The sequence below is a fragment of the Microcaecilia unicolor genome, chromosome 2 (assembly GCF_901765095.1).
Source record: "Microcaecilia unicolor chromosome 2, aMicUni1.1, whole genome shotgun sequence".
NCBI classification, from domain to species: domain Eukaryota; kingdom Metazoa; phylum Chordata; class Amphibia; order Gymnophiona; family Siphonopidae; genus Microcaecilia; species Microcaecilia unicolor.
In genome coordinates this window covers 521,805,778-521,820,682 of record NC_044032.1, presented here as the reverse complement: position 1 = coordinate 521,820,682, position 14,905 = coordinate 521,805,778, and the positions used below count along the sequence as shown (strand labels likewise).

Here is a 14,905-nt window from a genome sequence, read left to right as displayed (position 1 = left end):
TTTTTCGAGGTGTGATTTACCGCCACCATCGACGACTTTAATTTCGCCGACGCGATTTTTCCGTTGATGTCCTCGAAGGTCCCGAGTGGATTTAAGAAGTGTGGTCGGTGCGGCCGGCCTATCTCGCAGACCGACACCCACGCTTGGTGCTTCCAGTGCCTCGGGCCGGAGCACAATATCAAGTCGTGCTCTTTGTGTCTTGGTCTCCGGAAACGGACTCAGGTTGCGAGGCAAGTTCTTCGGGACCGTCTTTTTGGAACTTGCGCCGGCCCCTCGACGTCGACCTCGACGGCATCGGTATCGACGGCCGGTTCTTCGGTACCGGTATCGATGTCCGCGAAATCGGCACAGATGGCATCGACCCCAGGAGCACAGGTCCCGTCTGCCCGCCGGTCCTCCGGTGAGGGTAGGGGTGAGAGGCCGCGTGGGCAATCGGCCCCAGTCACTCCCTCTGCCCATGGCCCTCGGGACCGAACCCTGTCTGACCCGGTCCCTCGAGACCGAGGGGGATCGACCTCCTCCTCCTCCATTCCACCTGGCGCCGATGACGGGCACCGCAAAAAAATCAAAGAAGCACCGTCATCGGTCGCTTTCGATGCATCCGGCTCTCAGTGCCGGTGAGGAGTCGACGCAGAAGCGTCAGCGTCGAGAGGAGAGGTCCCCTTCGGTAGTGGAGGTATCGACGCGTCAGGGTCCCAGCACTTCGGTGTAGTCTCCTGGACCCGAGCAGCTTCCGGCACCGACACCTCTACCGGACCCCCATCTTTCCCGACAGCGGGCCTGAACGAGTGCCTCCGAGCCATCCTTCCGGGGATCCTGGAAGGGCTGATGTGCCAGGCTGTGCCGGCGCCGGGGGTGCTTGCGCCCTCGGTGCCGTTGACTGTGGCGCTGGCGAGCTCTAGCCCGGTGCCGAGGCCTTCGACAAGCGGCGCCGGTCTCGACCGCCACGCAGGTGGAGTCCCCGTCGACGTCGATGGAGGGAGCTTCGTCCCCGCCGGGGCGGGAGTCCACCGCTCGACGACACCGAGGCCTCGGTGCCTCGACGTCGAGCTGGGCCCGGTTAAGGACTCAGCTACATGAGCTTATGTCCGATACTGAGGAAGAGGCCTCGTGGGGGGAAGAGGAGGACCCCAGATATTTCTCCTCAGAGGAGTCTGTGGGCCTTCCCTCTGACCCCACACCTTCACCAGAGAGGAAGCTCTCTCCTCCTGAGAGCCTCTCCTTTGCCTCCTTTGTAAGGGACATGTCCATTTGCATTCCCTTCCCCGTGGTCTCTGTGGATGAGCCGAGGGCTGAGATGCTCGAGGTCCTCGACTATCCATCACCACCTAGAGAGTCCTCCATGGTGCCGTTGCACAATGTCCTCAAAGAGACACTGCTTCGGAACTGGATGAGACCATTATCTAATCCCACCATTCCCAAGAAAGCAGAGTCCCAGTACAGAATCCACTCGGACTCAGAGTTAATGCGGCCCCAATTGCCCCATGACTCGGCGGTCGTGGATTCTGCTCTCAAGAGGGCACGGAGTTCGAGGGATACCGCCTCGGCGCCCCCGGGGCGGGAGTCTCGCACTCTGGACTCGTTTGGGAGGAAGGCCTACCAATCTTCCATGCTCGTGACCCGCATCCAATCTTACCAGCTCTACACGAGCATCCACATGCGGAACACTGTGAAGCAACTGGCGGACCTGGTTGATAAGCTGCCGCCGGAGCAGTCCAGGCCTTATCAGGAGGTGGTCAGGCAGCTGAAGGCGTGCAGAAAGTTCCTGTCCAGGGGTATCTATGACACCTGTGACGTGGCATCTTGTGCTGCGGCCCAAGGTATAGTGATGCGCAGGCTCTCATGGCTGCGTGCCTCTGACCTGGACAGCCGCACCCAGCAGAGACTGGCTGACGTCCCTTGCCGGGGGGATAATATTTTTGGTGAGAAGGTCGAGGAGCTGGTGGACCAACTGCATCAGCGGGAAACCGCTCTCGACAAGCTCTCCCACCGGGCGCCTTCAGCATCCACCTCAGCAGGTGGACGTTTTTCCCGGGCCCGGCAGGCTGCGCCCTATGCTTTTACCAAGCGTAGGTTCACCCAGCCGGCCCGAAGGCCTCGTCAGGCACAGGGACAGCCCCAGCGCGCTCGTTCTCGTCAACAGCGTGCGCCTAAGCAGCCCCCTGCGCCTCCACAGCAAAAGCCGGGGACGGGCTTTTGACTGGATCCACGGGAACATAGCCGCCCTCAAAGTGTCCGTGCCGGACGATCTGCCGGTCGGAGGGAGGATAAAATTTTTTCACCAAAGGTGGCCTCTCATAACCTCCAACCAGTGGGTTCTCCAAATAGTGCGGTACGGATACGCCCTGAATTTGGCCTCCCTGCCACCAAATTGTCCTCCGGGAGCTCAGTCCTTCAGCTCCCATCACAAGCAGGTACTTGCAGAGGAACTCTCCGCCCTTCTCAGCGCCAATGCGGTCGAGCCCGTACCACCCGGGCAGGAAGGGCAGGGATTCTATTCCAGGTACTTCCTTGTGGAAAAGAAAACAGGGGGGATGCGTCCCATCCTAGATCTGAGAGGCCTGAACAAATTCCTGGTCAAAGAAAAGTTCAGGATGCTTTCCTTGGGCACCCTTCTGCCAATGATTCAGAAAAACGATTGGCTATGTTCCCTGGATTTAAAGGACGCTTACACTCACATTCCGATACTGCCAGCTCATAGACAGTATCTCAGATTCCGCCTGGGCGCACGGCACTTTCAGTATTGTGTGCTGCCCTTTGGGCTCGCCTCTGCCCCACGGGTGTTTACAAAGTGCCTCGTGGTGGTAGCGGCGTATCTACGCAAGCTGGGAGTGCACGTGTTCCCATATCTCGACGATTGGCTGGTCAAGAACACCTCGGAGGCAGGAGCCCTCCGGTCCATGCAGTGCACTATTCAACTCCTGGAGCTGCTGGGGTTTGTGATAATTTACCCAAAGTCCCATCTCCAGCCAGCCCAGTCTCTGGAATTCATAGGAGCTCTGCTGAATACCCAGACGGCTCAGGCTTCCTTCCCGAAGCGAGGGCCAACAACCTACTGTCCCTGGCTTCGCAGACCAGAGCGTCTCAGCAGATCACAGCTCGGCAGATGTTGAGACTTCTGGGTCATATGGCCTCCACAGTTCATGTGACTCCCATGGCTCGTCTTCACATGAGATCTGCTCAATGGACCCTAGCTTCCCAGTGGTTTCAAGCCACTGGGAATCTAGAAGATGTCATCCGCCTCTCCACCAGTTGCCGCACTTCACTGCTCTGGTGGACCATTCGGACCAATTTGACCCTGGGAATTCCATTCCAAATTCCCCAGCCCACGAAAGTGCTGACGACGGATGCATCTCGCCTGGGGTGGGGAGCTCATGTCGATGGGCTTCACACCCAGGGTCTGTGGTCCCTCCAGGAAAAGGATTTGCAGATCAACCTCCTGGAGCTCCGAGCGATCTGGAACGCACTGAAGGCTTTCAGAGATCGGCTGTCCTACCAAATTATTCAAATTCGGACAGACAATCAGGTTGCAATGTATTACACCAACAAGCAGGGGGGCACCGGATCTCGCCCGTGTGTCAGGAAGCCGTCAGGATGTGGCGTTGGGCTCGCCAGTTCGGCATGCTCCTCCAAGCCACATACCTGGCAGGTGTAAACAACAGTCTGGCCGACAGACTGAGCAGAGTCATGCAACCGCACGAGTGGTCGCTCCATTCCAGAGTGGTACGCAAGATCTTCCGAGAGTGGGGCACCCCCTCGGTGGACCTTTTCGCCTCTCAGACCAACCACAAGCTGCCTCTGTTCTGTTCCAGACTTCAGGCACACGGCAGGCTAGCGTCGGATGCCTTTCTCCTTCATTGGGGGACCGGCCTCCTGTATGCTTATCCTCCCATACCTTTGGTGGGGAAGACCTTACTGAAGCTCAAGCAAGACCACGGCACCATGATTCTGATAGCGCCTTTTTGGCCCCGTCAGATCTGGTTCCGTCTTCTTCTGGAGTTGTCCTCAGAAGAACCGTGGAGATTGGAGTGTTTTCTGACTCTCATTTCGCAGAATGACGGAGCGCTTCTGCACCCCAACCTTCAGTCTCTGGCTCTCATGGCCTGGATGTTGAGGGCGTAGACTTTGTTTCGTTGGGTCTGTCTGAGGGTGTCTCCCGTGTCTTGCTTACCTCTAGAAAGGATTCCACTAAAAAGAGTTACTTTTTCAAGTGGAGGAGCTTTGTCGTTTGGTGTGAGAGCAGGGCCCTAGAACCTTGTTCTTGCCCTGCACAAAACCTGCTTGAATACCTTCTGCACTTATCAGAGTCTGGCCTCAAGACCAACTCAGTAAGGAATCACCTTCGTGCGATTAGTGCTTACCATTATCGTGTGGAAGGTAAAGCCATCTCTGGAGAGCCTTTAGTCGTTCGATTCATGAGAGGCTTGCTTTTGTCAAAGCCCCCTATCAAGCCTCCTACAGTGTCATGGGATCTCAACGTCGTCCTCACCCAGCTGATGAAACCTCCCTTTGAGCCACTGAATACCTGCCATCTGAAGTACTTGACCTGGAAGGTCATTTTCTTGGTGGCAGTTACTTCAGCTCGTAGGGTCAGTGAGCTTCAAGCCCTGGTAGCTCATGCTCCGTATACCAAATTTTATCACAACAGAGTAGTGCTCCGCACCCACCCAAAGTTCCTGCCGAAGGTGGTGTCGGAGTTCCATCTTAACCAGTCAATTGTCTTGCCAACATTCTTCCCCAGGCCTCATACCCGCCCTGCTGAACGTCAGTTGCACACATTGGACTGCAAGAGAGCATTGGCCTTCTACTTGGAGCGGACACAGCCCCACAGACAGTCCGCCCAATTGTTTGTTTCTTTCGACCCTAACAGGCTAGGGGTCGCTGTCGGGAAACGCACCATCTCCAATTGGCTAGCAGATTGCATTTCCTTCACTTACGTCCAGGCTGGGCTGGCTCTTGAGGGTCATGTCACGGCTCATAGTGTTAGAGCCATGGCAGCGTCAGTGGCCCACTTGAAGTCAGCCACTATTGAAGAGATTTGCAAGGCTGCGACGTGGTCATCTGTCCACACATTCACATCACATTACTGCCTCCAGCAGGATACCCGACGCGACAGTCGGTTCGGGCAGTCGGTGCTGCAGAATCTGTTTGGGGTGTAAATCCAACTCCACCCTCCAGGACCCGAATTTATTCTGGTCAGGCTGCACTCTTAGTTGTTCTTCGTAGGTCAATTTCTGTTATACCCTCGCCGTTGCGAGGTTCCATTGACCTGGGTTCTTGTTTTGAGTGAGCCTGAGAGCTAGGGATACCCCAGTCGTGAGAACAAGCAGCCTGCTTGTCCTCGGAGAAAGTGAATGATACATACCTGTAGCAGGTGTTCTCTGAGGACAGCAGGCTGATTGTTCTCACCTACCCTCCCTCCTCCCCTTTGGAGTTGCGTTTTCATCTTTTTTTTGCTTGTCATTCAACTGAGCGGGAATGGTCGCGCACGGGCGGGAAGACGGCCGCGCATGCGCGGTGGGCGTGTCCTGCGTGCGGACCGCCCGCGAAGCTTCTTCCGGTTGGTGGGGGCTGCCGCGGACGTCACCCAGTCGTGAGAACAATCAGCCTGCTGTCCTCGGAGAACACCTGCTACAGGTATGTATCATTCACTTTATGTCCTTGCCGTTGCGAGGCCCAATTGACCAATGCTCATTGTTTTGAGTGAGCCTGGTTGCTAGGGATACCCCACATGCGAGAGCAAGCAGCCTGCTTGTCCTCAGAGAAAGCGAAGATACATACCTGTAGCAGGTATTCTCTGAGGACAGCAGGCTGATTGTTCTCACAAACCCGCCCACCTTCTCTTTGTAGTTGGTGTATATTATTTGCTTTTTGATTTAACTGAGCGGGAACGCTCATGCGACGGACGGGAAGCCAATCCGCGCATGCGCGGTGAGCGCTGAATGCGCGCCAGAAGACTGGCAAGATTTTTAAATATTTTGCTTGCAAAATGGCTGGTTCCTGGACCGATGCGGACGTCGACCCACATGTGAGAACAATCAGTCTGCTGTCCTCGGAGAATACCTGCTACAGGTATGTATCTTCACTTTATTGTCTCAGGGGTAATATAGTTTCCTAACAAGATTTTCTGTTATATTTTAATAGTTTAGAAGTTGTGAAGATACTTAGATTTCATCCCAGGATTTCTTCAAGTTATATTTAAGCATTTCTTTCCATTTTTCATAAGTAGGCAGATTTTTAGGAATAGTATATAATAGTGTGATGACCTTTATTTCCAGGCATTCAGATGAACATGGCTGACTAAATAAGGTGATACTTTGGTTAATTTAATACATTTCTTGATGAGATTTCGAGAATTAGCTTTTTTTTTTTTTTTTTTTTTTTTTTTTTTAACTCTGATCCAAACAGAATAAGGACAGCTTACATGTGATGGCATAACCCTCACAGAAGTGAGGTCAGATAAAATGGATTCAGCTAAACCACTTGATACGGGATTGTTACTGGCCATCTCACCATAGAGATGGAAAAATTTGTTACATTAGGTTTTAGTAACAATAGTATTGAATGTAACAAACATGGTGTTTTCAATTTTTAAGTAACTCTCTTCTCTTCACAGGTCATAGTTATGAGTGCTACTCTAGATGCTGGCAAATTTCAAGTTTATTTTGATAACTGCCCTCTACTGACTATCCCAGGACGTACACATCCGGTGGAGATCTTTTATACTCCAGAGCCAGAGAGAGATTACCTTGAGGCAGCTATCCGAACTGTTATCCAAATTCACATGTGTGAAGAGGAAGAAGGAGATCTTTTACTCTTTCTGACTGGTCAAGAGGTATTTATTAAAGCTTGATGTTACAGGAGGGTAATATGTAGCTGACATATTTTAATGCAGCGTTGCCAACATATTAAAACATTTTCTCATTTGCAGTAGTGTGCCTCCTCCTTAGCATCTGGAGCATATCAGTCCAGGACTTGTGGGTTATGCCTATCTACCGGCAGGTGGAGATAAGAGGACTGTGAGTTGAGTTGTGCCATAAAAGGCAGTTCAGTGTTCCTCTGTCCCCCCAGCAGATGGAAGAAATAGCTGAGCAGCTCCTAGATTGCTTTTGTGATGCCTGCTCCTGATTCAGTGGCCCTGTTACCAGTTGAGTTGGGGTGTAGACCAGTGTTAGGAACCTCAGGGGATACCTGGTGGTCCTGGGTCTCCCCATGGTCCTGGTCTCCTTCTTCAGAAAAAAAGGCAGGAGAAGGGCAAAACAATTGCAGGCCAAAAATCGATCTCTTGATCTCCTGGATATGCACCATATGGAATTTTCTCTAGACTTATATGAAGCAGAGGTTTCTGGAACATAGCACTAAACCTAATGGTTATAGCAGTGGCCTGAGAGCCAGGGGAACTGGGTTCCGTTTCCACTTCAGCTTCTTGTGACTCTGGGCAAGTCATTTAACCCTCCATTGTCCCAATTACAAAATAAGTACTTGCGTGGAATATGTAAACCATGTTGGTTATAACCACAAAATAGCGGTGTATCAAATCCCATCCCCTTAAAGAACAGTTACCTGGGAGAGGGCAATATTTACAACTCAGGGCATTCCAACTTGAGACCTCTTCGAGGGCTGAGTTGCTTCAGGCTGGTGAGTACAAGTCCTTTCTTTCCCTGCTATGTGGTTGGAGATACCGGTAGAATTGGTAGAACGCTTTCTCACCACTGAGCAAGGAAAACAGCACTGGGCAGTGTGTAACTTGCTCCTTCTCACTCTGCTGGAGCAGAGATGACAGAGCGCCTAGAAAGCAGCCTGAGTCCAGTTTCAGGGAAGCCATTAATCTTTGGCGTGGGCAGTTGCTGGGCCTACATTGGGGAGCACGGGATCGGCAGCCATTTTGGATGTTTGCTCATCTCAGTCGGCAGTTTCAGTGTGGCCTTTCATAGCTCTTCCTTTAGCTTCTGTGGCTTCTCTTCCCTGTATTTCTTCCTCTGTAGCTGTTCCTGATCCTACTTCCACATCAGGGCTACAGCAGGATCCCTCTGTTCCTTTTTCTCCTGATTTTGTCATGCTGCTGCATTAAGCGTTTCTTCTGAAGTGCTCTCAATCTGCTCCATCTTCTCTTCAGTAAACGTCCCCACAGATCAACTTCACTGTTCCCAACTACTGATGCAAATCAAAAACACACACAGTGAAAAAGTGACTTCTCAATAAGGGGAAAATGTCTCATCAATTTGTGGCAAAAGAGTAATTGTTCATATGCACACAGCACAAAAAGTAATCATTGACAACCCTCCCCCCCCCCCCCCCCCAAAAAAAAAATTTTTTTTTTAATATCTTTTTATAAATTTAGACAAGTAAATGAACTTTTCAGTCTTAATGGTGATTACTATGTTCCATAAATAACAGCACACTGCATGTGAAAATTTCAACCCCTTATCTTAGACGCGCTGTCCAGTTATGTGCAGAGTGGTGTACCCCAACTTGCAAAATAGATGAATGTGCGGTCCCCAATAGTCTCGTTTCGCACTGCTTCTTCAGGGAACCACACCACAAACCATTGAAACTTTCAAACTAGTGGGCAGTGAGAAATCTATCCTCCAGTGCATTTGAAAGTTTCAGTGATTTGTGGTGTGGTTCCCTGAAGAAGCAATGCGAAACAGGACTGTTGAGGATCGCACATTCATCTATTTTGCAAGCTTGGGTACACCACACTGTACATAACTGGACAGCACGTCTAAGATAAGTGGTTGAAATTTTCACTTGCAGTGCGCTGTTATTTATGGAACATAGTAATCACCATTAAGACTGAAAAGTTCATTTGTTTGTCTAAATTTATAAAAAAAAAAAGATATTTAAAAAAAAAATTGGGGGGGGGGGGGTGGTATTTGTCAATGATTGCTTTTTGTGCTGTGTGCATATGAACAATTACTCTTCTGCCACAGATTGATGAGACATTTTCCTCATTGAGAAGCCACTTTTTCACTGTGTGTGTTTTTGATTTCCATCTTCTTCTCTTCATCCACAACTTTCTTATCCTGTACAGGACTGAACTTCTAAGTGGAGAAGGTTACAACCACCTTCTGACTGAGACGCGGAGTCCTTGGCTTCTGATTCTCCTTCTGTTCCGCCTCAGTCCCTGATTTCAGCCCATTCTGCTAACAGGGACTCTGGAGGAGGGGGAGCTCTTCTGTGAAGAAGACAATGATCATTTGGTTTCCTGTCTTTCACAAGGAGGTGCTTCCAGCATTGATTTTGAAGGCTGTGGATATTCTCCACATTTCCTCTCCTGTCTTCTGCTGGGGCCTTGGATCCCATGATGTCGGGGACCCAAGAAGCCACCTAGATTTTTCTTCTTTCATGAGGCTGTGCAGGAGCTCAGTTCAGTGGAATACCCCTGACACTGGGATGAGAGTGGCATAGGCTTTGTTCAGGATTTACCCTCTTTCGGCTGATTTGGAAAAACTCAAATTGCTTATGGTGGACTCTCTGGCCATGGCCGTCACCAAGAAGACTACAGTTCCTGTCCATGATGGTACTGCATTTAGAATAGCAGGACCATAGGCTAGAAGCTGCACTGAAGTTTTCATTTGAGGTTGCCACCTTATATTTGCAGGCGTCAGTATTGACCCCCTACATGGCCCGGGCTTTCCTCAATCTCGCCAGGCTCAGAAATTGGGTATGTGGCTTCCAGATCCACCCTCACCAATCTTCCCTTTCAGGGATGCTTGTTTGGCAAAGATCTGGAGAAGTTGATCAAGGAGTTGTATCACTGCTTGAGGACAAGCTGGCTCACTTTTATCCACATGTTATTCACGCCTTCAAAGAAATGAGGCAAGACTTTCCTTGGCTGAACTCATGCTGACTCTGTCCCATTAAATCATGTTTGTCTGTGTGTTCTGTAATTTTATTCTTTATATTAGTTTCTACTATGTTGCCCAGCACCGACGTCGGGCTTAGCAGTCTGTAATTTTCCGGCTCACCCCTAGAACCCTTTTTAGAAGTCGACATCACACTGGCCACCCTCAAATCTTCAGGTACTACAGACAGTTTTAATGACAGGTTACATATTGCTAACAGCAGATCAGCTATTTCATGCTACCATTCTGCTAATCCCTGATCACCTCTTGCAGATGGCACCCCTTGCTTGTTCAAGTCCAAGCCTAACTACTTCTGTTGCAACTTCCTGTACTAACTTGAGTTAGTATGTGGTGCTGGCAGCCAGAGTTGATTGAGGATAGGCAGATCCGCAGCAGTGAAAATACATGCTCTCATCACTCTGCAGATGATTAAAGTGTAGGGCAGGTAGGAAAAGGGGGCTGATGGTGGAAATAGGGATGAGACAAATTTAATACTGGGCATGGGAAAAAGGCTGATGAGTGTAGAAATATGCTGTCACTTGCTGTCAGTGAAATACAGGCCAATGGCTCAGGCTAAGAACTAGGCCTGTAAAAATCAAAGATCATCTCTGACAGAAAATACATTTCACTGCAGCAAATGCTGAACTGAGTTCTCAGAGAGCTGACAGGGGAGGGGGGAGTCTGCTCTGTCAACAATGCTGGGACTGGCACCTGCGAGAAGTCATGAGCGAAGATGTTTTGGCTAGTGGAAGATATGAGTAGGTCAGGTGCAAGTAGGATGAGAACATCTAAAAAAAGGGGGGGGGGGGGGCTAGAGGAAGGCTTGGGAACATGTGACGTCATTCTTATCAACTGATAAGGACCAAAGAGTTCTGGTGAGAAAGCTAGGGTCCATTGGGATGAATAGAGTCAGAAGGGTATAAAAAGGGCAGTCTGACGGGTGTTAGGGCAGAAGGCTCCAGCAGGCTGAAGAGAGAGATCAGACTGCACCTGCTGTGTGAAACGTTGTCCCATCATGATCCAGAGATGAATGCCTAATTTGCCTGTACTGCCTTTGGGTAAGATACTAATGCTAGTAAACTATATTATAATATCTACTGACTATTGGGCTTCTTTCTAATTATGGAGCTTGCCACTGCCCAGACTGTGTAAAGCAGTCATGAGCAAATACAAGGTCAGAGTAATTAAGTATTTTATGGGGATATGCAGTCCTTTTCAGGGTAGTAGAAATCCCAGTGCTTCCGCTTCCCAAACCGTTGCAGACCCAATTATAATCATGAGCAAGCAGGTGGGGCTTGGAAATGGGTTTAATGCAGGTGCTAGAGCTAAGAGAAGACACGTTGGGGCTTAGAAATGGGCCTAATGTAGGGGCTGGGACTGGAGTTAGAGGTAAGCATAGGGCTGATGCTGGAACTGGATAAGGGGTTTGGACGAAGGCTCTGATGTAGGTGCTAGAGAGAGTGGCTGGGAGATGATGCAAGGCTGGGTATAGCAAAAGAGGGCTGATGCTGGAAGATGGTTGGAGTGACAGGGTCTGATTCTAGCGGTAGATAACCAGAAGGGGGCTAATACTAGGGTTGGGCCAGGATGAAGGGGCTATCCCTCAGGATAGAGGTAGTGGGAGAAGGGATCTAATGCTAGGTCTGAGAGAAGGTGACTTGAATCTAAGAAGAGGGTTGGAGGCTGATGCAGAAGCCGGAAGAGTATGATAAATATTGCTAGTAGAAGTGGGGGGAGAAGCAAGGGCATATGCAGAAGAAGGTAAAGATGGAGGGACAGAGGGATAGGTACTGGTGTTTAAGGTAGAGTGAATATTGGAGAAGGAGGTAGGTGGATGGATATGGGAGAAAAGGCACACTGAAAGTGAGAGTCTGCTAAGCACGGTTTGCTGTCTTCACAACCTGAAGGGGAGCTCAGCATTTAGGTTTTTGTAGCCGTGACTTCCCCTAGCCTGTGCTTCTTCCTGTTGCTCTTCCCTCTGAGCTGCTGCACTTTGTTTTGGAGTGGGGGGAGAAGAGAGAGGAGGCGGTAAGGAGACAACTGGACTATAAGGACGGAGGGGAAGGGAGAGGGGACACTTTGGATATGTATCTCTAAGATGGCTGCTGCCTAAGGTCACAGGAGCAGCTAGCTCCAGCGACCTGGGCTGGAAATCGGCCAGGAATGGGCTGTTCGACTCCCACACGGTGCCTGACCAAACCGGTAGCCTGACCTTGAAGGGAAGAGGAGAACGCTGCTGAGCGCCACTGAGCGCTATCAAGGCCAGGTCCTCTCACGGGCATCCTACTGAATGGTTCGCCACCGCCGAGTGACGACTACTGTTTCCTCCCTGCTGGAGCTGCAGCACTACCCTGCTGGGTGGGAGCCGCTGAAAACCGGACCAGCCTCTGCTGATCCCTGAAAGAGGTGCCGGCCGGCCGCCTAAGGCTGTAGGGAGAAGAGGAGAGTGGGGCGCGCTGCACATGCGGCTGCAGGGCCGGAGAGAGCGGGTGAGAATAGCAACTGCCGGCGATGCTCTCGAGGCAAAACGAACAGGACCCGGGCGGCTCATGGCTGGTCCGCGCTGCTACATGCCAACAGCCGTAGGGCGAGCAGCCCATGTCCACTCAGGGAGAGGCCCGAGTTCTGAGCCCCAGAGCACAGTTCTGAGCACCAAACAAGGGAGTAAACCACAGGGGGTCACTCAACGAAGGAGAATAGGACAGTAAATAGACTTAGGGATCTGCTACCAATCTCACCAGCATGAAAGACTAGCTGAAATAACACGCAAGACTAGAACACCAGACCCACCCCAAAGAACAAAAACCTGTCACAGACCCAATCATCGGAACACGGTCTTACTAGTAGCCCACAGTAAACAAAAACCAAAATGGATACCTTCAAATTACTTAAAATAATCTACTCCTTAACACTGATCCATTTTACACTAACCACTCCACTAACAGAAAGTAACACTATATGCATACTGAATAATCACCAAAGATTGATCAGACACACCACACCCCATCAAGCTGAGAACAATTTAAAGGAAGAACACCAACATGCGGACAGAATGCAAAGAAGGGTCCAAACAAACCCATCACACCAAAGAAAAGACAATTAATAAAAGTCCGCACAACACCAAATGCAGAAGACCCATTCCAGACAATCCAAGTGGTCTACATCAATGCCAGATCCACAGTAAACAAAACAGCAATTCTAACAGACTGGATCATGACAGAAAACTTTGACCTACTCTTCATCAGTGAAACCTGGATCCACAACCAAAAGGACCCCATAATCCTAGACCTATGCCCCCCAGGATACAAAATCACACTGGACCAGGAAGGAAAAGAGAGGAGGAGGCATAGCACTAATCTATCGATCCGACTATACCACCGAAACCAATGCCGAGCCCATGACACCTCAGCTTGAAATTGCCTCAATCAGAATCCACAACAAAACCCTACACGTTCATCTGAACTATGTTCTGTTTTACAGACCTCCAGGTAACTGGAACGAAGCCCAGATCAACTTCATGGACTTCATTTCAAATACACGTGTAGCCAACTCTAATGTACTAGTACTAGGAGGCATCAGCCTTCACCTAGCACAGGGGTAGGCAACTCCAGTCCTCGAGAGCTGAAGGCAGGTCAGGTTTTCAGGATATCCACAATGAATATGTAGGAGATAGATTTGCATACCATGGAGGCAGTGCTTGCAAATCTATCTCCTGCATATTCATTGTGGATATCCTGAAAACCTGATCTGCCTTTGGCTCTCGAGGACCGGAGTTGCCTACCCCTGACCTAGAAGACCCAAATTCAGCGGATGAGAATGTAAGGAATTCCTACACCTATGGGATCTCAAATGGCCACAAATGCAAGCAACCCACGTCAAAGGGCACACAATTGATCTCATCTCTCACAAACTTTCAACAGACCAGAACCTAACAATAGCAGATATTAAATGGTCAGAAACATCCTGGACTGATCACTATAAACTAAACCTATCCCTACACTGGCGGAAGAAGGGACCACACCTAATCCAAGAACACACATCCTACAGAACAAGAGGTCATGTAGACACGAAAACATTCTGGCAACTGCTATACAACAATGAATGGACAGCGCAAACAGACTCCATAAACTACTTCTTGGAATGGGATAAAAGATGCAAAAGCATACTAGACGAAATAGCACCCTTACGAACAAAAATATCACGTAAGCATAACACGATACCATGGTTCAACGAAGAACTGAAAAAACTAAAAACACAATCCAGGAAACTCGAACGAGCATCGAAAAAAACAAAGTATGAACACACACTCAACACATGGAAACAATCACAAAGAAAATACAAATACGCAATAAGACAAACCAAAAGATCATACTGTAAAACTAAAATAGGGACAGACTATAAAGTCATGAAGAAATTATACCAAATCGTGAACAAACTTCTAGATACCAACTTAGTCACCACTTCGAACACAGACATCCCATCTGCAGATAAACTTGCGAAGTATTTCAACGAAAAAATTGTAAATCTACGCAACACATTAGCCCAGGACAGCACTGACATCGAGAACTTCCTTAGCGAACTGGACCCAACCACTGGAGAATACCCGGCTGACCGAACTTGGTTAAACTTCGCCCTCCTTACCACTGATACAGTAGCACAGGCGACCAGCAGGTTCTCCCAACACACACTGCAAACTAGATACCTGCCCCAACTACCTAATGAAATCCGCCCCTGAACGCTTCATAGCCGACCTCACATCCCACCTAAACTACGTGTTTCAGCTAGGTCTATTCCCCAAAGAAAATGGCAATATGCTACTCACCCTGATACCAAAAGACACCACGAAAAAAAACAAATGAAATCACTATCGTCCAGTAGCATCCATCCCGTTGTCAGTCAAACTGATGGAAAGTATGGTAGCCAAACAACTCACAGATTACATACACAAATTCTCAATACTACATGAATCACAGTCAGGTTTTTCACCCCTTACACAGCACAGAAACAGTACTACTCACTCTCCTAGCCAAATTCATGCAGGAAATTGCAACGGGAAA

General features: G+C 49.6%; 1 protein-coding gene across 2 annotated transcripts in view; it reads left to right on the top strand.

Moving 5' to 3' along the window:
* The window catches only part of DHX15 (DEAH-box helicase 15), a 297,726-nt gene that overhangs the window by 70,592 nt on the left and 212,229 nt on the right, over positions 1-14,905 (top strand). For both annotated transcript variants that reach the window (XM_030191241.1, XM_030191239.1), the window contains exon 5: positions 6,617-6,835. In XM_030191241.1, coding sequence (XP_030047101.1) covers positions 6,617-6,835 — 219 coding nt within the window. The remainder of the gene's footprint in view (positions 1-6,616; positions 6,836-14,905) is intronic.